Raw genomic sequence first — 27,438 nt, 5'->3', positions numbered from 1 at the left:
CAAATCTAGCAAACAGTTTTGCACTCCACTACATATTGTTTTCCAAATCTTCTAAAATTATCTTGTATTACTTAATGAACAAATCTATCATTCACCTTTTATAGTAATCACCTTCTTCAACCACTGGGGATCATAGAAACATAGAAAATGGGAGCAGCAGTAGGCCATTTGGCCCTTCAAGCTTATTCCATCATTCAACATGATTACGGCCAATCCACTAAGCCAACACCATATTCAGCACTCTCCCCATATCTCTTTGACACCTTTAGAGTCTAGAAATCTATCCATTCCCTTCTTAAATACACTCTGTGTTCAGCCTCCACAGCTTTCTGCACTGGAGAATTCCATAGGTTCACCACCCTCTGGGTGAAGAAATTCCTCCTCATCTCAGTCCTAAATGGCCTACCCATATCCGGAGACTGTGAACCCTTGTTCTAGACCCCTCAGCCAGAGGAAACAGCCTCCCTGCATCTACTCTGCCCAGCACTTAGAATTTTATACGTTTCAATCAGATCACCTCTCATTCTTCTAAACTCAGTGAATACAGTCCCAGTCGACCCAATCTCTCCACAATCCTGCCATCCCAGGAACATTCTGATGTACCTTTGCTGCACTTCCTCTGTAGCAAGTATACCATTTCTTAGATAAGGAGACCAAAATTGCACACAATACAGCCGTAGAAAGTCATCATTGCCCCTGTACTCAAGTCCTCTTGCAATGAAGGCTAACATAACATTTACTTTCCTAATTGCTTGCTGCACTTGCACATTTGCTTTCAATGACTAGTGTACTAGGACACCTTTGTACACCAACAATTCCAATCTATCACCATTTTAATAATACTCTGCTGTTCTGTTTCTCCATCCAAAGTTTAATAACAAATGGTAACAACATTATGATTTAAGATAGCATTACTGCTGGACGGGAAGATTCCAGAATGGAATGATCATAACCTTAACCTTTTTTAGAAAATGTGGAGGAACAGAGTCACAGAACGATTAATCAGTTTTTAACAACAGGAAAAATAATTTTCTATAAGATATGATATAGGATGAGAATTTAGCCATTCGGCCCATCGAGTATGCTCCATCACTCGATCATGGCTGATATGCTCCTCATCCCCATTTTCCTGCCTTCTCCCCATAACCCTTCAACCCATTACCAATTAAAAATCTGTCTAACTGCTCCTTAAATTTAGTCTGTCCCAGCATCCATCGCACTTTGAGGTAGTGAATTCCACAGCTTCACAACCCTTTGGGAGAAGTAGTTTCTCCTCAACTCTCATTTAAATTTGCTTATCCTAAGACCATGATCTTTCGTCCTGCAATGCCCCACTAGCAGAAGCATCTGCTCCACATCTACTTTATCCATACCTTTTATTAGCTTATATACCTCAATTTGATCTCCCCTCTTCTAAATTCCAGAGAGTATAGGCCTAAACTGTTCAATCTCTCTTACGACATTTTTTAAACATGAAAAGTTTGATTATAATATAGTACTCTTTTCCTCTCCTCTTAGATTCACATGGGCATACAGTTTTCACAGATAAGACTCCACTCAGAAACCAAACGGCAAATGCCACTCAATCGATCTTTCATGGATTTCTTCTCGCAAACCTCATGGATGTTTCCAAACTCCACTCCCAAAAAGTCACATTGTGAAACAATGCTTTCCATTAGCTGTGTTCATTAAGAATCCGTTCGAGGTTTTTCAACAATCCTGTAAATAAAGCTTCCTCGCCACTATTTTAATAAGGAATCCAGCACCAGGTTTTCCTTCCAGGTTATTTTTGCCTTGGATTGCAACATGCATCCAAATTTACACAAACTCCAGGTATTCAGTCTCCAATAGAATATCATAGCTTCAAAAACTTGAAATATGGGCCGCGATTCTCCCAAAAGTGCTGAATTGGTGGGAGAACTGTTCTAAATCCCGACTGTTCTGTCAGTTTAGCTTCTCACCTGAATCTCCGCATTCTGTGCACTGCAGAGGTCCCAGTCGGGAATCTCATTAAAAACCCGGGGGGATGGGGCCTATTCACGCCGGAGTTTGACAGTTCTGGAAATCTGCGCATGCACAGTGGTCCTGATCTGTCAGACTCCCCATTTGCTGGCCAGCCCGACCACTGGCCAGCCCGGGACCTGCAGTGCTGCCCCTCCAGCACCCCCCACCATGGCCCAATCGCGGCCCCCACAACAATTCCCAGGCCAGCCCTGATGCCCCCCCCTTATCCTGGAGCACCCCGATGTACAGCCCACCCGCCCACCCCACTCCCCCGCCCCACCCCACTCCCCCGCCCCACCCCACCAGCAGTGGCAATCCCCCCACCCCGGCAGACCCCCGGTCTGACTGGCGACTGTTCGCCAGCTCTGGAAGGTGCGCATGCGTTCCTGGTGCATGCGCAAATCCCTGTTTAAGGCTGGAGACGCACGTCTCCCACCGCGACCCGACAGAAAAATTGCGGGTTGCAAAGGGAGAATCGCAGCCATGATTTCTTCAGATTTGTGGCTTGTTTGTAGCCAACCTCATCAGTTCTTCTCTTCCCAGGTCTGACTTTAACTTCTATGAACTTTAACTTCTCCTGTTCCAAAGGCAGTTCCCCTTTCTTCCTTTTCACTTCAATATTTCTGGAGCTTCTTTTTCAATATCTGGTTTTGAGAACTAACAGAGCTTCAGTTCCTCTTGAAGTTGCTTTCATTCACATTACTCCATTGTATGGCTTTCCTGCTTCTTGTAATGCTGAGAGTTGTACATTCTCTCGCTTCCTAGCTCACCCTCTATGAATTCAGCTAAAACTCCACTCAAAACGTCTTCCTACCCTAACGGTGTCCCTGGTTAGACCATTAAGACATAGGAGCAGAATTAGGCCACTCAGCCCATCAAGTCTGCTCTGCCATTCAATCATGGCTGATACTTTTCTCATCCCCATTCTCCCGCCTTTTCCCCATAACCCTTGTCCCCCTTATTAATCAAGAAGCTATCGATCTCTGTCTAAAGACACTCAATGACCTGGTCTCCACAGCCTTCTGCGGCAAAGAGTTCCACAGATTCACCACTCTCTGGCTGAAGAAATTCCTCCTCATCTGTTTTAAAGGATCGCCCCTTTAGCGATCCTGTTGTGCCCTCTGGTTCTAGTTTTTCCTACTAGTGGAAACATCCTTTCCACATCCACTCTATCCAGGCCTCGCAGTATCCTGCAAGTTTCAATAAGATCCCCCCTTATCCTTCAAAACTCCAACGAGTACAGACTCAGAGTCCTCAACCGTTCCTCATATGACAAGCCCTTCATTCCTGGGATCATTCTTGTGAACCTCCTCTGGACCCTTTCCAAGGCCAGCACATTAGCAACAACTCATTATTTCTCCAATTCATGTTTACTTTTTATGTCGTAAACCTTTCTAAGCACATTAGAAGCAGTTTGAACTGGCCAAAACCCCCATACATATAAACATCTTTGTCTACCATGAATCTAATGAGTTTTACTCTTCTTACATAGAACAACTAAATTAAACCAACTTAACTCTATACCTTATTTTTAATATTTAACAATACAAATATAGCTCAACTAAAACTCTCTCTGCTTTCTGAACAACAAACACAATGGAAAACAATTTGGACATATCTTCTGTGTGCAATTGTATAAAAATTGTATTTTATCTAAGAATTATCTATCTTGTGGCATTCGCTATTAGTGAAGTCATGGATTCCTCATGCTCTTTTTAAACAGCTTCAAAACTTGTTGTGCCACTTTCAGAGAGGGTGTAAGTACATACACCACTAATACCCAAAGAACAAAGAACAGTACAGCACAAGAACAGGCCCTTTGGCCACCAAGTCTGTGCTGACACAGATGCCTCTCTAATTTAATGTTTTCTTGCTTCCATGTGGTCCATAACGCTCTATTTCCTGCCTACTCATGTATCTATCCAGATGCCTTTTGAACGTTGTTAAAAAATCTGCTTCCACTACCTTCTCCAGCAGCATGTTCCAGGCATTCACCACGCTGTGTGTGAAAACGTGTCCCTTACATCTCTTTTAAACTTTTCCCCTCTCACTTTCAACCTATGCCCCGGAGTAATTGACCCTTCGAGCCTGGGAAAAAGACTCTGACTATCCATTCTATCCAAGCCTGTCATAATCTTCCAAACCTCTACCAGGTCCCCCACTCATCCTCCACGCTCCAATGAAAACAACCAACCTTTCTTCATAGTCCATATTGTCCAAACCAGGCAACATCCTGGTAAATCTCTTCTGCACCCTTTCCAATGCATCAACATCCTGCCGGTAGTGTGGCGACCAGAATTGTACACAATACTCCAAATGCGGCATAACCAAAGTCTTATACAGCTGCAACATGATTTTCCAATTCTTATACTCAACGATCCATCCAATGAAGGCCACCATGCCATATGTCTTCTTGATCATCTTGTCCACCCGAGTTGCCACCTTCAGGTAATAGTGGATCTGCATGCCTAGATCCCTCTGGATGCTAATATTTCTAAGGGCTCTATCATTTACTGTATACTTTCCTTCTGCAGTAGCCCTTCCAAATTGCATCACCTCACATTTTTCCAGGTTAAATTCCATCCGCCATCTTTCAGCCTAGGTCTCCAGCTGATTTATATCCTGCTATATCCTCTGATAATCCTCCTCAATATCCACTACTCCCCCAATTTGTGTATTAACTGCCAATTTCAAACTGCAAAATCAGATCACCTATATTTTCCTCCAAATCATTTATATATTACAAACAACAGAGGCCCCAGCACTGATCCTTATGGAACACCGCTTGTCATAGACCTCCAGTTAGAAAAGTACCCTTCCACTGCTACTCTCTGCTTTCTAAGCAGAAGGCAGTTTTGTATCCATTTTACCAGCTCACCTCAGATCCCATATGATTTGATTTGATTTATTATTGTCACATGTATTAACATACAGCGAAAAGTATTGTTTCTTGCGCACTATACAGACAAAGCATACCATTCATAGAGAAGGAAACAAGAGAGTGCAGAATGTAGTGTTGCAATCATAGCTATGGTGTCGAGAAAGATCAACTTAATGCAAGGTAAGTCCATTCAAAAGTCTGACAGCAGCAGGGTAGAAGCTGTTCTTGAGTCAGTTGGTACGTGACCTCAGGCTTTTGTATCTTTTTCCCGAAGGAAGAAAGCGGAAGAGAGAATGTCCGGGGTGCGTGGGGTCCTTAATTATGCTGGCTGCTTTGCCGAGGCAGCAGGAAGTGTAGACAGAGTCATGGATGGGAGGCTGGTTTGCGTGATGGATTGGGCTTCATTCATGACCTTTCGCAGTTCCTTGCGGTCTTGGGCAGAGCAGGAGCCATACCAAGCTGTGATACAACCAGGAAGAAGCTTTCTATGGTGCATCTGTAAAGGTTAGTGAGAGTTGTAGCTGACATGCCAAATTTCCTTAATCTTCTGAGAAAGTAGAGGTGTTGGTGGGCTTTCTTAACTATAGCGTCGGCATGAGGGGACCAGGACAGGTTGTTGGTGATCTGGACACTTAAAAACTTGAAGCTCTCGACCCTTTCTACTTCGTCCCCGTTGATGTAAATGGGGGCATGTTCTCCTTTACGCTTCCTGAAGTCGATGACAATCTCCTTCGTTTTGTTGACATTGAGGGAGAGATTATTGTTGCCACACCAGTTCACCAGATTCTCTATCTCATTCCTGTACTCTGTCTCGTCATTGTTTGAGATCCGACCCACTACGGTGGTGTTGTCAGCAAACTTGAAAATCGAATGGGAGGGAAATTTGGCCATACAGTCATAGGTGTATAAGGAGTATAGTAGGGGGCTGAGAACACAGCCTTCTGAGAATCTGAGAACATCTGAGAACACGTAATCTGAGAACACACACTTCACCTTCTGTATGAGCCTGCCATGAGGAACCTTATCAAAGGCTTTACCAAAGTCCATGTATACAACACCCTGCCCTGGTCAATTTTTCTTGTCACTTCCTCAAAGAACTCAATCAAGTTTGTAAGACACGACCTCCCCTTCACAAAACCATGCTGCCTATCGCTAATAAGTCTATTGCCTTCCAAATACGAGTACATCCTGTCCTAAGAATCTTCTCCAATAATTTCCCCACCATTGATGTAAGGCTCACAAACCTGTAATTTCCTGGATTGTCTCTTCTGCCCTTCTTAAACAGAGGAACAATGTTAGCTACTCTCCAATCCTCTGGTACCTCGCCCATGGCTAAAGAGGATACAAAGACTTTGGCCAAGGCTTCAGCAATTTCTTCCCTCGCCTCTCTCAGTATTCTGGGATAGACCTTATCTAGCCCTGGGGACTTGTCTACCTTAATGTTTTTCAAAACCTCTCCAATACCTCCTCCTTTGTTATCTCAACATGTCCTAGAATGCCAACATCCTCCTTTCTACACTCACCATCCACCACATCTCTCTCCTTTGTGAATACTAATGCAAAGTACTCGATAAGGACCTCACGGACCTCATCTGGCTCCACACACAAATTGTCTCCACTGTCCTTGAGTGGACCTACCTTTTCCTTAGCTACCCTCTTTCTCCTTATATATGCATAAAAAGCCTTGGAATTCTCCTTAATCTTGCCTGCCAAGGACATTTCATGGCTCCTTTTTGCCCTCCTAAGTCCCTGTTAAATTCTTCCCTGCTATCTCTGAATTCCTCAAGAGCCTTATCCGTTTTCAATTTCCTGAAATTTATGTATGCCTCCTTCTTCGTTTTCACTAAGCTCACGATCTCTCTTGTCACCGAGGGTTCCTGAATCTTGCCCTCTTTATCCTTCATTTTTACAGGGTCATACTTGTCCTGAAATGTTAACAACTGACTTTTAAAAGCCTCCCACATATCAGATGTGGATTTACCCTCAAACAGCCACCCCCAGTCTACATTCACTAGCTTCTGCCTAATATTGTTGCAGTTAGCCTTCTCCCAGTTTAGTACTTTCACTCTGGGACTACTTCTACCCTTTTCTACAAGTGTCTTGAAACTTGTAGAATCATGATCATTGTCCCCAAAATGGTCCCCCACTGAGATATCAATCACCTGTCCGGACTAGTTTCCCAGAATCAGGTCTAAGAAAGCCCCTTCCCGAGTTGGACTATCTACATATTGCCTGAAGAAGCACTCTTGGACACACTGAACAAACCCTGCCTCGTCCAAGCCCATTACTAAAGGAATCACAGTCTATGTTTGGATCAGGAATTGGCTAGCGGATAGGAAACAGAGGGTGGTGGTTGATAGTAAATATTCATCATGGAGTGCGGTTACAAGTGGTGTACCTCAGGGATCTGTTTTGGGGCCACTGCTGTTTGTAATATTTATTAATGATCTGGATGAGGGTATAGTTGGGTGGATTAGCAAATTTGCTGATGACACCAAAGTCGGTGGTGTGGTAGACAGTGAGGAAGGGTGTCGTAGTTTGCAGGAAGACTTAGACAGGTTGCAAAGTTGGGCCGAGAGGTGGCGGATGGAGTTTAATGCGGAGAAGTGTGAGGTAATTCACTTTGGTAGGAATAACAGATGTGTTGAGTATAGGGCTAACGGGAGGACTTTGAATAGTGTGGAGGAGCAGAGGGATCTAGGTGTATGTGTGCATAGATCCCTGAAAGTTGGGAATCAAGTAGATAAGGTTGTTAAGAAGGCATATGGTGTCTTGGCGTTTATTGGTAGGGGGATTGAATTTAGGAGTCGTAGCGTTATGTTGCAACTGTACACAACTCTGGTGCGGCCGCACTTGGAGTACTGTGTGCAGTTCTGGTCCCCACATTACAGGAGGGATGTGGAGGCTTTGGAGAGGGTGCAGAGGAGGTTTACCAGGATGTTGCCTGGTATGGAGGGGAGATCCTATGAGGAGAGGCTGAGGGATTTGGGATTGTTTTCGCTGGAAAGGCGGCGGCTAAGAGGGGATCTTATTGAAACATATAGGATGATTAGAGGTTTAGATAGGGTGGATAGTGATAGCCTTTTTCCTCTGATGGAGAAATCCAGCACGAGGGGGCATGGCTTTAAATTGAGGGGGGGTAGTTATAGAACCGATGTCAGGGGTAGGTTCTTTACCCAGAGGGTGGTGAGGGATTGGAATGCCCTGCCAGCATCAGTTGTAAATGCGCCTAGTTTGGGGGCGTTTAAGAGATCCGTAGATAGGTTCATGGACGAAAAGAAATTGGTTTAGGTTGGAGGGTCACAGTTTTTTTTTTTAACTGGTCGGTGCAACATCGTGGGCCGAAGGGCCTGTTCTGCGCTGTAATGTTCTATGTTCTATGTTCTATGTTGGGGAAGTTAAAATCACCCATCACAACAACCCTGTTGTTTTTACATCTTCCCGTAACCTGCTGACATATCAGTTCCTCCACTTCACGCTGGCCGTTGGGAGGTCTGTAATACAACCCCAACAATGTGATTCCTGTTCCTGAGTACTACCCATATGGTCTCACTGCATGAACCCACCAAGGTATCCTCCCTCTGTAGAGTCGATTCTCCTTAATCAGTAAAGCAACATCCCCACCTCTTTTATCACCTATCTCACCTGAACCATCTAAATCATGGAATGCTAAGATGCCAGTTCTGCCCATCTTTCATCCATTCCCAGAGGTTTGCTCCCATATAACAGGATTACAGAATTGTCACAACACAGAAGGTATTCATGCAGCCTGTTGTGACTGTACCAGCTCACCATAGGAGCAATTTATCTCGTGCCATTTGTTAGGGAAAGGAGAGGAATTGAACTTCTTTATCCTCTCTCCGTCTGTCCGTGAGCAGAGGTGTTTTAAAATTATTTTAAAGTAGGTTGTGGCGTGTTTCCCTAATCCCTTAGTTTTTTGATCCAATGAGACAGATAGTGGTTAAAAAGGCAAATGGCTACTTGCCTTCATCGAATAGGGGCATAGAATATAAGAGCAGGGAGGTTATGATGAAATCATAGATACCCTACAGTGCAGAAGGAGACCATTCGACCCAAGTCTTCACTGAGTCTCCAAACAGCATCTTACCCAAGGCCAATTCTCCACTCTATCCCTGTAATCCTGCACATTTACCATAGCTAATCCATCTAACCTACACAGCTTTGTACACTAAGGGGAAATTTAGTATGGCCAATCCACCTAAACTGCACATCTTTGGACTGTGGAAAAAGAATAGATAGGTGCCTGTGGCTGGTATGGACACGATGGTTCAAAGGGTCTCTTTCTGTGCTGTAAAAGTCTATGACTCTGTGACACGCTCCCGTCTTCTCCCTGTAGCCCTGCAACTTCTTCCTTTTCAGATAACAATCCAAATGCATCTTTAAAATTGTACCATTTTGTTAACATTGTTTCCTCATTCCTGCAACTAAAATGTATCACCTCACATATCAATTCGTTGAATTTCATCTGCACTTTGGATGCCCTCTCTGCCAGTTAATGTCCACCTAAAGTCTGTTACTAACCTTCTCATTATTCACAAATGTCAAGTTTCATATCTGCAAACTTTGAAATAATGCCCCTTCAAGTCACTAATATATATCGAAAGAAACAATGGCCCTAATACCAATCCCTCCTGAACATCAAAGTACACTTTCCTCCAGTTTGAAACCAAAGATTTGCAATTATTCAATGCTCCTGTCCTTTTGCCAGTTTTGTATCTATGCTGCCAGTGTTCTTTTGATCCCATTTTACATTACTATATTCTCTTATTTGAATATTAAGCACGACTATCTCATAAAACCCAATAAAAATTCAAGCACCTTGACGAGAAACTCAACATCTTTGCTCGTTTCCTTCAGTTGCAATATGTCGCTGACATCAGTTTGAGTGGCACGATCTGTTTTAAAGAAACCAACCTTCAACTGGTCTGAGGGGCCAGAGCTGAAAAGAAAAAAAATTAAAAAAACATATAATTGAAACAGCATAAAAATGTTGCAACATCTTTTAACACAGGCATCACTCAATAAGAGCACAGATGATTCCGTTGAACCAAATAAATTAATGGGCAGTTTCTTGGCATTACACCACTTATGGGATATAGAGTACTTTAGTAATAAAAGCAACCAACACGCATTGGTCAAATGAGAGAGAAAATTGTAGCTAAGGGAAGAGTGGGTTAGGAAATTAAAAGTGAAAAGGACAAATGTAAAGAGATACATTTGAAGTAGCCCTGAAGGCTTGGTCAGTTTAATCCAAAGAATACAATGAACCAAGTTTAATTCCCAGTTAGCTGACATAAAATAGCGCATTAATAGGGCGAGGAGTCGGTTAGGATTAGGTCGGTTAGGATGTCTGAGGGGGGAGGATGCATTCCCAGGCGCTGGTCGCAAGTTTGGAAAGGACATGAAAACTTAAGCGGAGAATGCATTGGCCTGGCTCCCTGATCTTTTCCTGTCCTTAACTGCCTTTTCCCAAGCTGCGTCGAATGCTCGCAACTTTTCCTCACGACTAGAAGAGTAACTACCCGCCCATCCGCAGCAGGAAGCCAATTACGGTTAATTACAGAGGCATTTTTAGAAAGTTACGGAATTTTGTCAGCGCTGGACTGATTGTCTGCAACTCAGAGGTCAGAGTGCCTTAAGATGTATATGCGCTGGTCTCTTCAAAGATCAGCGCATATAAAGACTGGTCTCCCGGCATATCCACGTCATGGCTCTTCAAAGAACACCATTGGCAAACTTCAATTCATCCGTAGGCAGATGCTTTTGACATTATTTGCTTTTCATCCACAGAAAAATCCATCGGATATAACAGGCGTGCTGGTCCCATCAGCCCGAAGCTGCCCTTCTCCATTCACAGTGGGTCTCCTGGCCCACCCTTTACTTTAGGTGCCTAGAGGGCCCTTTGGCCATCCACCCTCCCTACTTGGGCGAACTCCCAGCTCAAAGCAGCTTATTAACTGCAGGAAGGTCGCACCCAATGTCCCACTATGTACATGCCCAGGTTCATAAAATCAACCGGCTCCAACAGGAAAATCCAATTCTAGGTCGCAATTGATGAACCTTTCTGTTCGAGAGGCACCTGTTGGCAGGGGGACTGTAAAACAGGACATGTGTGGGCTAATTCACATTGCAATTAGATAAGCAGAACACAGATGTGAGGGCTTATAAATGACCAAGGGCCACTTATAGAATACCTATAGTGCAGAAGGAGGCCATTCAGCCCATCACGACAGCACTGACAACCCACCTAGGTCCAATCTCTAACCGCACGTAATTCATTTACACTTAAATTGTAAAATGCTGGAGGGATGCCAATTAAACATCATCCCAGCAAGGAGTCAAGCAGTCCTGCAGGGGAGGGGGAATTCCAGACAATTGGTGAAAAGAAATGGGGGAGGGGAGTCGATTCTTCAAATATTTATGCTCTGGTAGGAACAGGAATGTATTGTTTTCTCTGGTGTTGCTGTCAGCAGGTTGTAATTCTGACAGCAGTTCACATATATGCTGCATTGAGCGAAGAGTAAAAGTTTATTACTGTCACAAGTAGACTTACATTAACACTGCAATGAAGTTACTGTGAAAACCCCTAGTCGCCACACTCCAGCACCTGTTCGGGTACATTGAGGGAGCATTTAGCATGGCCAGCACAGTGGAGGTATTGATAGTGTGGATTCTCAGAGGCTTTTACCCAGGGCTGAAATGGTTGTCACGAGAGGCCACAGGTTTAGGGTGCTGGGGAGTAGGTATAGAGGAGATGTTAGGGGTAAGTTTTTCACTGAGGGTGGTGGGTGCGTGGAATCGGCTGCCAGTAGTGGTGGTGGAAGCAGATTCGATTGAGTCTTTTAAGAGACTTTTGGATAGGTTCATGGAAGTTAGTAAGATAGAGGGTTATAGATGAGCCTAGAAGGTAAGGAAGAAGGGCCTGTTTGTGCTGCAGCTTTTCTATGTTTCTATCTTTCAGACTGTTGCAGCAAACCCATGCAGAGACGTGGAGAACGTGCAGACTGCGCACAGACAGTGACCCAAGCCGGGAATCGAACCCGGATCCCTGGCGCTGTGAGGCTGCAGTGCTAACCACTGTGCCATCCCCAGCTCTCCCGCGACCCCCAGCCTCGGACAAACGGAAAAAAACTTTGTCCGCCTTTACCCGGTGTAGCGGTTGACTCCTGACGAGTAAGACAACAGTAGGACTAGGTCCTGATCGTTGCCGTGCACCGACTCCAGGGGCGAAGTGACAGCCGCCATTTTCCGGCCGACCGGCCCATTCGTTGAGGCTCTCACCATGGTAACGGAGCCGACAGGACCCCCCCGAGCCCGGGGCTGTCCTCAGCGGTGCCTGAGCGGAGGGAATCCCTGGCACCAACTACGCAGGCGCAGGGACTGGCCGGCGCCTGTTGCTGAGCGACTGGAGTGTGCAATGTCAATAATTCCAAAGCTTCACCTAGCTGAGCTCAGCGTGCTCACTGACAGCCTGCAAAAACATAGTGCAACTGAAAAACAGCCCTTTAATTTACAAAAAATTGGCCCAGGCCGTTGTATCAAGGTGACTGGAGAAGTTACATTCCTTTACATTCCGTTGAACTAAAGGCCATTTTTGAATAGGAAGCGAGCCCTGATGGTGCAACTATCAAAACTTGCTGAAAGCCATTTTATTGTGGGTACGGCAAATTGTAATGACAACTGAAAGACACAGATAGACCTGCAGGATGGCAGATGAAGTGCATGGATGTCATATGTTTGCAAGAACAAAAACATTAATGCATTCACATGGAGTTCTAGCCTAACTGAAATGGTTTATTCTGGTTTTTATTTATATGCATATTTACACAGGGCTAGAAGAATGTGCTATTACACTTCTTCCCTTAATGCGAAAGTTACATTATATTCGAATTCCATTGAACTTATATTTTCACTTATTTGCAAAGCCAACTTAACCACTGGTTTCCTTTTCTAAGAGGAACCTGCCTTTCTTGACCCAAAGTTTGGAAGGACCTGAACCCATCTTGGCCTGAGTCTTAAGAGAAGCTTCCTCCAGAAAAAAAATTATTTTTACCTTGACCTTCAATTGAATTTTCCACTTCATCAGACAGCCATTAAGAGGTTACAGAATATTTATAATAAGGGATTCTAAGCAAGCAATTAAGCTAAGTAATAATTTTCTGGCAAGCCTTGGCAAAATGACCCTTCTTGCAGATGTAGCACTTGGCCTTCAGAAAGGGGCAGTTCTGTCTCCAATGCTGGCCTGAGCACCAGTAACAGGACTCTGTAGTCCTTTATATAATGTTACTGCTAACTGCCCTTGTTTGGGCTTTTAGCTTACTCAGCTGCAATTCATTTACTTCAGCAGATGGCAGGCAGTTGTTAACTCTAACTTCTGTTGAGTTACGTTCCGCCATGTCAATGGAAAATGCTGCTTGGCAAGCTATGTTGAAAGTTAACTTTGCCAATGTCAACAATTTACTGTGTTGACTTGTTTGTAAATGTACACAAATCTGTTCACGTTTGAAATTCTCCAAAATTACAATGAAAGAACAACTTTTGCAAGGTTGTGATGAACTCTCCAATGTCCTCAGCGAGCAACTGAATATGTGTTCCAAACCGATAGCTTTTGCAATTTCCAATGGCTTGGGATGTAGTGCTGCTCAAACTTACACAAAATGTCTAACAGCAGCATGTCTTTAGGCATAGCAGAACGAGCAAATCCTGGAGCATTTCATATACCTCTGGGCCTGCTACGGTCAAAAAATAGTTCTCTTTTCCTTTTCCCCACTGATTATTAGCTCGATTATCAGAATCTTTTAGGATATCATTAACAACGAAAAACATCTCTAGCCATTCCACCCACACACTGAAATAATGTATGTTTGTACTCTATTAGTCACCTAATAATTATGCAACGATCTTCAAAGGTCAGTCCATACACATGTACAAACAGCCATTTCTCTGAGAATGGGTTTTTAAAGCCTATTTCTCACCAAAAGAAACTCTTCTGCTACTTTGCTGGAAACTTCTCCAACCCACAATTGTTTATCTGGGGAAATCCACAATCCTAACTAGATGGTAATGTCTTTATAGGACAAAAAAGCTGGTGTGTACATGTGGAATTCTAGTTCCCAACTAAACTGGTGTATTCCAGTTTTGGTTTATATATATATACATACATGCACAAATATCAACAAGAGGGTGCTATTTTGCTGTGCAAATGTGAGGAAGTATGAGGTCATCCACTTTGAATCTGAGAAAGACAAAATTAATATGTTTCTAGTATGAGAATTATGATCTGTGATGTAACAAAGGAATTTAAGGGTCCATATGCACATTATTAAAAGCCAGCGCAGGGCCGCAAAGAATGCAAACAGAATCATAGAATATTACAGCACAGTCTATGCCAGCTATTTGAAAGAATTGTCCCATTTAGTTACACATTCCAGTTTTCCTTCATAACAGTGCAAATGGGTCCTTGTTATATAAATGTCAATTGCCTGTTGAAAGATTCTATGGAATCTGATTCCATCACCTGGTCAGATGTGTGTTCCAGGTCTTAACGGCCTTCTGTATGAAGACATTTCTCTTCATTTCCCCTCTTCCTTTTTTAATTGATATAAACCTGTGACCTCTGATTAACAATCCACTTGCTAAGGACAACAATTTCTCCTTAAGTGTCTATCAAATTCTCTAGTAGTTTGGTGTACCTCTACTGGTTCTTCTCTTAATGTGGGCCACTGGCTTGGTATCAGCTGTGGCTCAGTGAGCAGCAAACATGTTTCTGAGGCAGAAAATTGCAGGTAGAAGTCTCATTCCAGAGATTTGAACATGTAACCTATACTGGTACTTCCATTGTAGTATTGAGGGAGTGCTGCACTGTTATAGCTGCCATCTTTCAAGATCAGGTATTAAACTGAGACCTTATCTGCCCTCTCAGGTGGACACATAAGACTCCCTCCTTAACCCAGGCCCCTCCCCAGCAGAGAGAGCTGGAAATAATGCAAATCACCACAGCCTTGGGGCTAGGGGTGCCCAGGGTGGGTGTTGAAAAATGTTTCCCATTGTGCAGAGGGCAACCAGAGCTGCAGACCCAAAAGACCGGCTTTAAAAGAAAATCAGAACCATCAGCCTGACAGTTCCAATTTTCTTTTTAAAGCTGCTCTTCCAGGTCAGTTTCACTCAGTTTATACATTGCTGCTTCTGACTTTTGGGCAGCTTCATAGTTGCAATTTTTTTTCAAGTTCACCAGAAAACCTTGAAACTTCCAAAAGGTCAGCGGCAGCAGTTCCTATTTGTCACTACTGTCATGAGAGTGCAGTTGGTTGAATATCTGCTTGAAAAATAGTAAGTAAAATCTCTCTAATCATTTTAGAACCAGTTGGATGTTGTGTGGGGTGGGGATGGGGGGTGGGAAGGTGGTGGGATTTGTGGCAGGGTAGGGGATGGTGGGGAGGTTATGGGTGGTAGGTGTTGGGGGGATCATTTTGCGGGTTTAGTACCATAAAATTAACTACTGTACACTTCTATGCTAAATGCAGGCAATATATAATGGTCTGCTTTGTTCACAGCCTCTCTCTTACAACTGCTGGACTGAAAACATCTTGTTAATTTTAGATTCTCCAATTCTGAAACCACACTGGTATTCAGGATAGATATGTTCAACAATCTGACAAGGGCAACACTGGTAAATACTTGTTCCATGATTCTCAGCAGGTAGATGCCTTGACAGTTATTGCAATCACAGTGGTTGGGCTTATTCTTAAACAGGGTCATATTCTTTGATTCATGCATATCCTGGAACCCCATCCAACAGACACAGGGAGGTTTGTGCAGATGCTGCAAAAGTGCCAGGTTCACATTGTTAGTGTCCTGGGCCAGAATCCCAAATTATATTAGGAAGTTAGACTAGATGCCAACAATTTTTATATTTTGGCATAAATGTGAGGATAGGATGCTTCATTCCACGAGTAATTCCACTGACAAATTAGGGATCTTTTACAGTAAAACAAATTTTATTCAATAACATAGTTTAAGTATAACTCAAACAAAATGAAGCAGCTTAACTCTTAACATTTGAACAAAAGTTAAAAAATGAAAGGAAACAACTTTAATTTCTATCTTATTTGAGTTTCAGTTCCAAAGAGGCAACATTCTCTTACAGACTTAAAATTCCACATTAAGTACAGTTAGCAACCATAAATATACTTGCTATAGCGGGGGGAAGACAGCCTTGAAGCCCTGAGAGAGAGATTTTGAGTTTCAGAGCAGCTTGTAGACTTCTGTCTTTAAACAAACCTTAAGCAGAACTGAAAGCTGTTTCTCTGCTACAACTCTAGCTCCTCCCATTAACCACATTATCACATGGCCCTGTCAATCAATCTAATCAAAAGCCCCAGGAGAAACCTATATCTATAAACAAAAATCCATTTGTTCTCACCTAAGCAAACACTTAGTTAAAATGAGAAATTATCCTGCTTTCCCAGCATCTGACCTTCATTCCCTCCAAACATAAAGACTGTCTGTAGAAAAAAGCTGAATTTTAAAACATTCCCCTTGAACATAAAAACAATATATATATATATATATATAGAGAGAGAGAGAGAGCAACTACTATCATCACACTATGCTTGCTGAGTTCAGGCAGTATATGGCAAGTAAGTCATACGCATATAGGAACATACAAATTGGGAGCTGGAGTCAGCCATTCGGCCCTTTGAGTCTGCTCTGCCATTTGATAACATCATGACTGACCTGATTATGGCCTCAACTCTACTTTCCTGTCTATCCCCTATACCCTTTGTGTCCTTTGTCAGTCAAGAATCTACCTAACTAACCTTAAAGATATTCAGTGACACAGCCTTCATTGCTCTCTGGAGAAGAGAATTCCTTTTATGAGAAAAACAATCTTCTCATCTCTATCTTAAATGGGATACTCCTAGTGCCCCCTAGTTCTGGTCTCTCTCATGAGAAGAAAAACATCCTGAACTCTGTCACGTCCCCTCAGGATCATATGTTTCAATAAGGTCACCTCTCATTCTTCTAATGGATACAGATGCAACCAGTCAAATCTTTCCTCATAAGATAATCCCTTCATCCTCGGAATCAGTCGAATAAATGCTCCCTGAACTGCTTCTAATGCAGTTTTAAGGAGGCCAAAACTGTTGATGTGGTCTCACTAACTATAGCAAAGCTTCCTTTTTTTTAATTAGTTCATTCAGGGGATGGGGTGTCGCTGGCTAGGCCAGAATTTATTGCCCATCGCTAATTGCCCTTGAGAAGGTGATGGCGAGCCACCTTCATGAACTACTGCAGTCCATGTGATGCAAGTGTGATTAGGGAGGGACTTACAGGATTTTGACCCAGTAACATTGAAGGAACAGCAACATAGGTTATATCGCATTTCTCTTGCAATAAAGAACAATGTTCCATTTGTTCTCCTAATCACTTACTGTACCTGCATGCCACCTTTTTGAGATTCATGTCATTCAGGCCATCCGGATCTCCCTGTCCAACAGAGTTCTACAATCTTTTTCCATTTAAATAATATTCTTTTTTTTAATTTTTCCTGCCAAGTTCACATATTCCCACATTATACTGCATCTGCCAAATAGTTGCCCACTCAATCTATCTAAATCCCTTTGTATCTTCTTTATATCTTCCTCAAACTTACTTTCCTTCCTATCTTTGTATCATCAACAAATTTAGCAACCATACATTTGGTCGTGTCATCCAAGTCAGTTATGTAAATTGTAAATAGTTGAGGCCCCAGATTGATCCCTATGGCACTCCATTGGTTTCAGCTTGACTAATTTTTCCCAACTCTCTGCTTCCTATGAGCTAACCATTCATCTATCCATGGTAATATGTTATCCTCCTGCCCCATGAGCTCTTGTTTTGTGTAGCAACCGTTGATGTAGCACCTAATCAAACACCTGGAAATCGAAGTGCACCACTTGTACAGGTTCCCATTATCCACGTTACTTGTTATTTGTTCAAAGAACTCTAATAAATTAGTCAAGGATGATTTTCCTTTCACAAAACCATGTTGTTTCTAAGTGCCCTGTTATAATCTCTTTAACAATAGATCCTCACATTTTCCTTATGACAGATGTTAAACCAACTGGCCTGTAATTTCCTGTTTTCTGTCTCCCTCCTTTCTTGAATAGAGGAATTACATTTGCTATTTTCCAATCTGACGGGACCATTCCAGGATCTAGGGAATTTTGAAAAGTTACAACCAATGCATCTACTATCTCAACATCCACTTCTCTTAAGATCCTAGGATGAAGTCCATCAGGTTCTGGAGACTTATCAGTCTTTAGTGCTAATAGTTCTTTCCCTGGTGATTATAGTTATTTTAGGTTCCTAACTGCCTGTCATCTCTTGGTTTTCAGGTATTTCTTGTATATTATGTGTGTCTTCTACAGTGAAGACAGACACAAAGGGGTGAATTTTCCCATTCTGCCCGCAACAGCAATTGTAGCGGGCGAGGAACTGACCATGGAAAAGTCCGTTGACCTCGGGTGGGATTTTCCAGTTTCATGGCGAGCGCAGCCGGAAAATCCCACCCAAAATATCTGTTCAATGCTTCCATCATTTCCTTATTTCCCATTATTAATTCCCCAGATTCACTCTCTGGAGGACCCACTTAGTTACTCTATTTCTTTTAAAAATACTTCTAAAAACTTTTACTATCTGTTTTTATATTTTGAGCTATCTTTATCTCATACTCTAATTTCTCCCCCCTTATTACCTTTCTAGATATTCTTTTCTGGTTTATAAAATCTGTCCAATCTTCTGACCTACCCCTCATCTTTGCAGAATTGTGTACCTTTGCTTTCAAATTAATACTATCTTTAATTTTCTCAGTTAGCCATGGATGATTGATGCATCCTTCTCCTAGAATCTTTCTTTCTCACTGGATTGTATCGTTGCTGAGCTTTATGATATTACTCTTCTTAATGCCTGCCACTGCAGGCATTAGTAGAGGGGGGGTCGATTAGCTCAGTTGGCTGGACAGCTGGTTTGTGGTGCAGAGCAATGCCAACAGCGCAGGTTCAATTCCTGTACCAGTGGAGGTTATTCATGAAGTCCTGCCTTCTCAACCTTGCCCTTCGCTTGAGGTGTGGTGACCCTCAGGTTAAATCATCACCAGTCAGCCCCCCTGCTCAAAGCAGAGATCAGCCTGTGGTCATCTTGGACTATGGTTACTTTACCTTTATTGACCTACACTCCCATTACACAACTATTAGCTGTGTTATGTCTCTCCACTGTGTGTTCAGTATCCAGCTCTGCAAGCTTCCTATCATGTTCAGAGCTTCCTTGATAACAATGTTTTTCTTTGTGTACAACTCAAGGTGGGGATGACCTCCCCTGCATTTGTTTTCAATGGAGGCATTTTCTTTGCTGACAGACCTGTTGCCTGTTTGATTCCTTCATACATGCAGCTAGCATTCCCTGTGTCGAAGGACTTTTAGACATTCTGGCAAAATTTCAACCAATAGTCACTAGTGCACTGCCTAGCAGAATATTGAACTTTATTTTGAGCAGTACGTAATACATTCAGAGCCTTCTCACTTGGATCTCTCATAATGGCTCACTTGGCTTCAATGGCAACTTCCATCCCAATGATGTTAGTCTCAAACCAGTCAGCATTTTTTAGCTCTCCACTTCCCTTATGTTGAGTGCACTAATTGTACATGATATCTTTGATGCATGTTCCATTTGTTTTTCACTTTGTGTGGGAATGCATTACCCTCAATGACAGAATCCCCAAAATTGATTCAGAAGGTGCTCTTTCTGTCCACCTCTTAACTCAAGCAGGGCCGGATAACCTTATGAGTATCTCTGTTCTAACTCTGTACTCCACAACAGAGGAGAAATACTAGTTGTATGAGGAACTTGACACTACAATTGGCAGAATCCCAGTTGATATTGATACAGCCTGTTACATATGGGCTGGTAACTACCACAAAGAGAAAAGTAATGAGGTACCATGCTAGTGGGTTGTAGTAAAACATGATGCAAGTTTATTAAGGATGTATTGCTAGTTCCAGATCTAAGATGGAAGAGCCACAAAAGCCCAGGAATCTCTCTGCTTATGTCACTACAGATCACGTGACATTAAACCAGAAGAGGTGCAAACTTTTACATACATAACACAGTATAATACGACAAAAAAACACACCAAATGTACACTTTGCTAGAAACAAAAGGCTGCTGTAAGCCTCATGATATCTGAATACTTTTCGACTACAAATCATTTTAATGGCTCATCATTTTGGGGGGCGATTCTCCCATCCCGTTGTGCTGCTTTAGTCACGCAGTGGGCTGGGAAACCCTAGTGGAGACTGTTTCACGAGCTCCCTGCTGGGCGCCACGGCCTCTGCACGTTTCCCAGCGCCGATTTCCGGCGCCGTCAGCTCCTCACCAGAAATCGGCGCGGAGCTGCATAATATATGTAGATGATTTAAATATATTTGAATCTAATTAGCGGGCCTGGGACTGAAGTCTCCAGGCCTGTTAGCCCCTCCCCCAGCCAGGAGTATTTTAGTCCAGCGGGATTTAGTATAGCTCTCCATCTGCGGGGAGCTTGCAGCCTGACCCCACTGGAGTGAAGGGGGGAAATCCAGGCCCCCAGAGGATTGGGCACTGGGGTGGTGCCTCCTGGGCATTGCCATCTTGCCAGTGCCAGCCTGGACCTCCTGGCACTGCCCAAGGGGCCAAGTGCCAATGCCCAGGGGACACCTAGGCACAGCCCACCAGGCAATGGGGCAGTGCCAAGGGGGCGGAGCCTAATGGGGCAGAGCCTGATGGGGACGGGGCTTCTGGGGGGATGATCCGTGGGGATGGGGGTATTCCGCTGCCATTCTGCACTTTGGGCTGAGTGACAGAGGGAGGAAAGCCAGCAATCGGGGCAAGCCATCAGGGTGGAGGGGGGCAGCCTGCTGTGGGGAGGGGAGTCAGGGCTGCAGGGGGAGGGGGGTTGAGACTGGGAGGGCTTGTCAGGGCTGTTGGTGGGGGGCAGGGGGGGATCGGGAGATCAGGGCTGCAAGGGTGGGGGGATGGGCATCAAGGCTATTTGGGCAGCCAGTGATCGGGCCATGGGGAGGTCGCATGACCAACAATGCGGGGGTTCATGGGGCTGGCCATTGATCGAGCTGGTCAGCGATCGTGAGGCCGAAAGACAGGGACCACTGCATATGCGCCGATATTGGCACTGACAACTAGGCGCATGTGCAGTGGCCCACTCAGCACTATGCTGTCGGTCTGTCCAGCAGGAATAGGCCCCGCTCACTGATTTTTGCATTGATTCACGTTGGTGAACTCTGCAGCGCACAGAGTGTGGGAGATTCATTTTGAAAACACCCGCTGAAAAAAACAGCGTGATTCACTCCAGTTTTTATGCAAAATCAACACTTCGATTTTGTTTGGGTGAATCACCCTCCGGGGTCTTTTCCAGAGAATCTAAATCACACACCAAAACTCAGCTACATTATCACCCAGTTTGCAGTATGCCTCCTCCTTGCTGGTATACATTGATACCCTGTCTCTCAACACATTATATTCAAAATATTTCTTGTCTTCAGAGCTCTCCATACATACATTCATCCCACCCTAATTTTGCAACCACCTCCAATATGCCCCTTAGGCTCGATGATTCCAGCCTTTTGCAAATCACTATTTCTTTGCTCTGCCATAAATGAAATGTCCACAGTTGCCTTGGCTATACTTTCTGGAAATCCCTCCCTAAAGTTTTTTGCCTGCCTACTGCTCTTTCCATCTTGAAATAGCTTCTCTAAATCCACTTCACCAACCAAGCTTTGAATCATCCCTCTTAATCCCGCCTCCATAGCCCAGGGTCTGTTTTCCTCTTGATTTCTGTTACAGAATGCCTTTGGATGTTTTCAACTTCAACAGTACTATGTAAATGAAAGTTATTCTTGTTTATTCAACACCTTGATGGAGTTTAATCCGGATAAATGCGAAGTGATGCATTTTGGAAGAAATATGTAGGGAGGAGTTATACAATAAATGGCAGAGTCATCAGGAGTATAGAAACACAGAGGAACCTAGGTGTGCAAGTCCACAAATCCTTGAAGGTGGCAACACATGGTATGCTTGCCTTTATAGGACGGGGTATAGAGTATAAAAGCTGGAGTCTGATGATGCAGCTGTATAGAACGCTGGTTAGGCCACATTTGGAGTACTGCGTCCAATTCTGGTCGCCACACTACCAGAAGGACGTGGAGGGGTTAGAGAGAGTGCAGAGAAGGTTTACCAGGATGTTGCCTGGTATGGAGGGTCTTAGCTATGGGGAGAGATTGGGTAAACTGGGGTTGTTCTCCCTGGAAAGACGGAGAATGAGGGGAGATCTAATAGAGGTGTACAAGATTATGAAGGGGATAGATAGGGTGAACGGTGGGAAGCTTTTTCCCAGATCAGAAGTGACGTTCACGAGGGGTCACGGGCTCAAGGTGAGAGGGGCGAAGTATAACTCAGATATTAGAGGGATGTTTTTTACACAGAGGGTGGTGGGGGCCTGGAATGCGCTGCCAAGTAGGGTGGTGGAGGCAGGCACGCTGACATCGTTTAAGACTTACCTGGAGAGTCACATGAGCAGCCTGGGAATGGAGGGATACAAACGATTGGTCTAGTTGGACCAAGGAGCGGCACAGGCTTGGAGGGCCGAAGGGCCTGTTTCCTGTGCTGTACTGTTCTTTGTTCTTTGTTCTTTAAGACCTTCCTTTGGATATTTGGTAACTGGAAACCATAATATGGGTTATAGCTAACTTCTGACCTTGCTGAGCTAAAGATGTTATCATTATTTTAGTAACTGTTTAAAATGTGGACTAATGGAAAGTTTCCATTTGTACATGCATGACTTTACCTTAAAAACTACACTGAATTTATGCCATGCTGGAAATGGTCAAACAATGGAAAGTACATGTTTAAAAATATTATCCAGGCAAAAACCTCCTGTTGTAGTGAATAAATATTTTCAATTGAATACCAGCTACCACTCAGCCACTTGTGGTTTACTGCATCAGACAGCTTCAGACTGGCTAAGGTATAAAGGTTTAAAGTGTAAAAGTTTATATCACATCTGTAAACATAAGTGGAGCAACTCTGGATGTGGATTTAGTTGGGCTGTCTCATAACCTATTTCACAAGAAAGCAAAGTCACAAAATACATAATTGCGCAAAAGGGGGAGAGATACAAAAGGGTCCAGAGGGGCAATTTTTTCACAGAGGGTGGTGAGTATCTGGAACAAGCTGCCAGAGTAGTAGAGACAGCCCAAAGTGCAGAGGTAGTAGTAGAGGCAGGTACAATTTTGTCTTTTAAAAAGCGTTTAGACAGTTACATGGGTAAAATGGCTAGAAAGGGATATGGGCCAAACGCGGGCAATTGGGACTAGCTTAGTGGTTAAAAACAAAGGCACGGCATGGACTAGTTGGGCCGAAGGGCCTGTTTCCATGCTGTAAACCTCTATGACTCTATGACTCTAAAAGCACTCTCGCAAAACAGTGACAACAAACAAAACATTAATTTACTAAAACAAATGGCAGTTAACTTTACACAAAAGGCACCCACCTTTATCTTCTTAGTTAACAACTACATAAATTATTGGGGGAATTCTCTGGCCAGGATTCTCTGGTCCTGCTGGCAGTGCATCACCTCCCATGGGTTTTCCGGTGGTGTGGGGTGACATCAATGGGAAATCTCATTGACAGTGGTGGGACCAGAGAATCCCGCCACCAGCAAACAGCATGCCATCTCGTGCCGCCGAGAAACATGCAGTTGGAAGAATTCCCCCCATGAATTCAATGCACCAAGTATTGTGCACAGTTTTGTCTCCTTACCTGAGGAAGGATATTCTTGCCTTAGAGAGGGAGTGCAATGGAAGTTCACCAGCCTAATCCTTGCGATGGCAGTATTGTTTTAAGAGGAGAGATTAGGCAAACTTGGCCTGTATTATCTAGAGTTTTGAAAAATGAGAGGTGATTTCATTAAAACGGATAAAATTCTTACAGGGCGTGACAGGGTAGATGTAGATAGGATGTTTCTGTGGCTAGTGAGTCCAGAACCTGGGGACACGGTCTCAGAATAAGGGGTATTCATTTAACACCGAGGTGGCCTGCTCTTGCTCCTATGTTCTTATGTTCTTCCTATGTTCTATGTTTTTAAAGGTCTAGTGGGGGATTGTATTCCTTAATCCTGCTCAAAATAAGGTGCTGCGTTTCAAATGAGATGATAATGAAGGTCCCATCTGCCTTCAAATGTGGACAAATAAGATCCCATGCCACTGTTTGAAGAATAGCAGGAGTGTTATGGTCAAAATGTAGCTTTTGACCAACACCACTAAAACTGTTTATTTTATTGTTGTTTGTGAGAGCTTAATGTGCACAAATTGGCTGTCATGCTTTCCTACATTATAAAAGTGACTATACTTCAAAAGTACTTCTTTGTAGCAAAATGTTCAGAATGTCCTGAAGATGTGAAAGGTACTATATAAATGCAAGTTCTATATTTCAACCATGTATCTACTTCTATTGTGTGCTACCGAGCAGCTGGATCATCCATAGGACCTACATAGTGACACCTCCAATGGTAGGAAAATTCCACACAAGAAATGAGGGAACACACTAGCCTGGTATGGCAGATACTTTTAATCTCCTCTTCCCTACCCCTATTCCCCAAATTTTCCAGAGTCTTTAGAAGAGGATAGATACCTACTGATGCAGACATTTTAACAATGTCCATACTTATGCAAAATCTTGTAACATTCAGTTGTACACTGATATGGCTCAGCTGCATAAAGTCATTTGTTGAAGCTGATGGATGTTTTAGCCAAATTGTTAACTAATCTGATGCAAAACCAAAAAATTATTCCATGTTGTTCCAAGAGCTCTTTAGTTGTTCCTCAGGAGGTATTGTGATACAAATAGTAGTGTCCCTGTCTCTGAGTAATAGGCTTTGGTTTCAAATCCCACTCCAGGGGCTGAATTTTCCCAGAAATTGGCAAGGCCAATAGCAAATGGGAAAAGCGGTGTTGAAGCCGCCTATATCAATGGCGGCTTTCTCTTAGTCCCTCAATGGTCGGGGTGGCCTTTTTAAAGGCTGACACAGCACAAAGGAATTCACCTGGAAACCTTTCCACCTCCCCCCCAACACTGCCCCCGGCAGTGCCCCCAGCATTGCCCCTAACACTGCACCCTGGCATGGACATAGGCATTGCCCCTTGGCAGTGTTTGGGCAGTGCCAGGGTCAGTGCCCAGGCATGACTCTCTCTTCCCTGAGTGGTGCACTCACCTAAGCTTCCCTTGGAGGTCTGCTCACCAGGTGCACACCTTGAGAGACTAGTTGCGATTCGCACCACCCTGCTCTCATGCCAGCCTGGATGGTTTTTCTGATGGGGGTGATGATTCAGGCGCAGAGGCCTGCTGATTAAATGCTAATACGTTCAAATGATGTTCCTGACATTGAATATTAGGGAACACACCCCATCACAGACGGACGGAAGAGACAATCACGTCATATATTTACATCAGTGTGAAAAGTGATTCGGGCCTTCTCCCAAGGTCATCCGCTCCAGTTGGCAAACCCGCCCAACATGATCGAGAGCAGAAAATCCCAGCCCAGGATTTAACGACCATGGAAGGGGTGTTCATAGTGTGGCCAAACAGGTTGACTATCAACTTGTAAATCCTTCCTACATAGGCCATAGTAGATGGTCAGAACAGGAGAAATTCCTGGTCAGACATGTGATAGAAATTGGAGCCTCTACCATCACCATGCATGGCTCCTGACTACAACATGCATGTAAAAGTGCATGATGTCGCAGCAACTTGGCCCCCTTGAGAGGTCAGTTGGCTGAATTGTCAATGTGGATCAGATTTGTGCCAACAGCATGGAGTTCAATCCCTATTCTGGCCTGAGTGGATTCGGGACCTCCTTGCCCTACCCATGGTGGAAGACATGGCACTGTGGGTTGAGCCTGCCTTTGAGCAGAGTATTAAAGAAGAAGTTTCTGAATGTTTCTTTTCATTAGAAGATTTGATAGAGATATTCTAAATCAAATGGGCAGAGTAAATCGGGAGAAACTGTTCGTGCTCATACAAGGATCAAGAACAAGAGGGCACAGATTTAAAGTGATTTGCAAAAGAAGTAAATATGATGTGGGAAAAACATTTTCACACAGCGAGCAGTTCGGGTCTGGAATGCACCGTCTGGAAGTGCAACGGAGACAGGTTCAATTATGGATTTCAAGAGAGCATTAGATGATTACTTGAATAGAAACATTGTGCAGGGGTATGGGGAAAAGGCAAGGGAATGGCACTAAACCACATTTAGAGACCTGATGTAAGCATGATGGGCCGAATGGCCTTCTGCATCATAACAATTTTGTGATTCTGAATGAAAATTTAACCAAAATGCTTATCAAACAAATCATTATATTGTCATGTTATGAACATATTTGAATGATAGATATTTAGAGGTTTAACATGGAAGCTCTGCTGCTATTTTTAATAAGATTTTCACTGTATTTTCTTGAAGTGCAGGCTGGGAACTGGTGGAAGGCAAGGGAATAAAAGTATGCCACCTGAGTTTGACCTTAATATTCAAATAGAATGACAAGTCTTTATTGTGCCTCTGCCAGTGAAAAGTCTATAGTTACGATTAGATAACCTCATCAAAATTGTTAAGATTGCAAAATGTTAATACATGCGAGATTTCCTCTGTGCAAGATGGCGCACAATGGTTGTTTATAACCAATTTGTTTGTTATGCCTATTAAATGTTCAAAGGTTGAAAACTTAGTCTCATGTGAAAACCTGGCCTTTTGTGCCTTATGTTGCTTGAAGGTATAATTGATTGAAAACATGTTGCCTGCCTTCTGAGAAAGTATTGTTTTGATCTCAAATGCAAAGAAATTGTCACTCCTGTTAGAATAACTTATGCCATATATTTAGCTCATCTGGTTTGACCATATTCCCAGCTGATTGTAACAGTGCAGAAGGAATCTATTCGGCCCATCAAGTCTGCACTGACAACAATCCTACCCAGGCCCTATCCCCATAACCCACATGTATTTACCCTGCTAATCCCCCTGACACTAACGGACAATTTAGCAAGGCCAATCCACCTAACCCGCACATCTTTGGAATTTGAGAGGAAACCGGAGAACTCAACGAGTGAAGAGCTATGCTCAGTAAGAAGGTTACCAAAATTCTCAATTTAAAGGATTCTGAGAAGCCAAAGACTTATATTACAGTTTCAGAAAATGATTTAAATAATCAGAAACAGATTTAAGGCAAGCTAGGAAAGTGTTTATCTGGAGTAAGGGGAAATATGAAGCCATCAGGCAGGAGATTAGAGGCATAAATTGGAAAGAGGTATTCTCGAGAGAACGTACTGAAGTAAGGTGGCAGATTTTCAAGGAATGTTTGTCTGGAGTTCTACATGACAACGTTCCGACGAGACATGGAGGTTTTGGTAGGTTACGGGAACCGTGGTGCATGAAAGCTGTGCTGAACCTAGTCAAA

At 43.4% G+C, this 27,438-nt stretch overlaps 1 protein-coding gene across 1 annotated transcript in view; it reads right to left on the bottom strand.

Moving 5' to 3' along the window:
• The window catches only part of LOC144480685 (uncharacterized protein C10orf67, mitochondrial-like), a 187,290-nt gene extending 175,106 nt beyond the window's left edge, over window positions 1-12,184 (bottom strand). The window contains exons 1-2 of the mRNA XM_078200283.1: window positions 12,054-12,184; window positions 9,725-9,845 (exon numbers count right to left, since the gene is read on the bottom strand). Coding sequence (XP_078056409.1) covers window positions 9,725-9,845; window positions 12,054-12,151 — 219 coding nt within the window. The 5' untranslated portion in view covers window positions 12,152-12,184. The remainder of the gene's footprint in view (window positions 1-9,724; window positions 9,846-12,053) is intronic.
• Between the last annotated feature and the right edge of the window lie 15,254 nt (window positions 12,185-27,438).

The sequence above is a fragment of the Mustelus asterias genome, chromosome 2 (genome assembly GCF_964213995.1).
Source record: "Mustelus asterias chromosome 2, sMusAst1.hap1.1, whole genome shotgun sequence".
Taxonomy (NCBI): Eukaryota; Metazoa; Chordata; class Chondrichthyes; order Carcharhiniformes; family Triakidae; genus Mustelus; species Mustelus asterias.
This window is presented reverse-complemented; position numbering and strand designations above follow the sequence as displayed.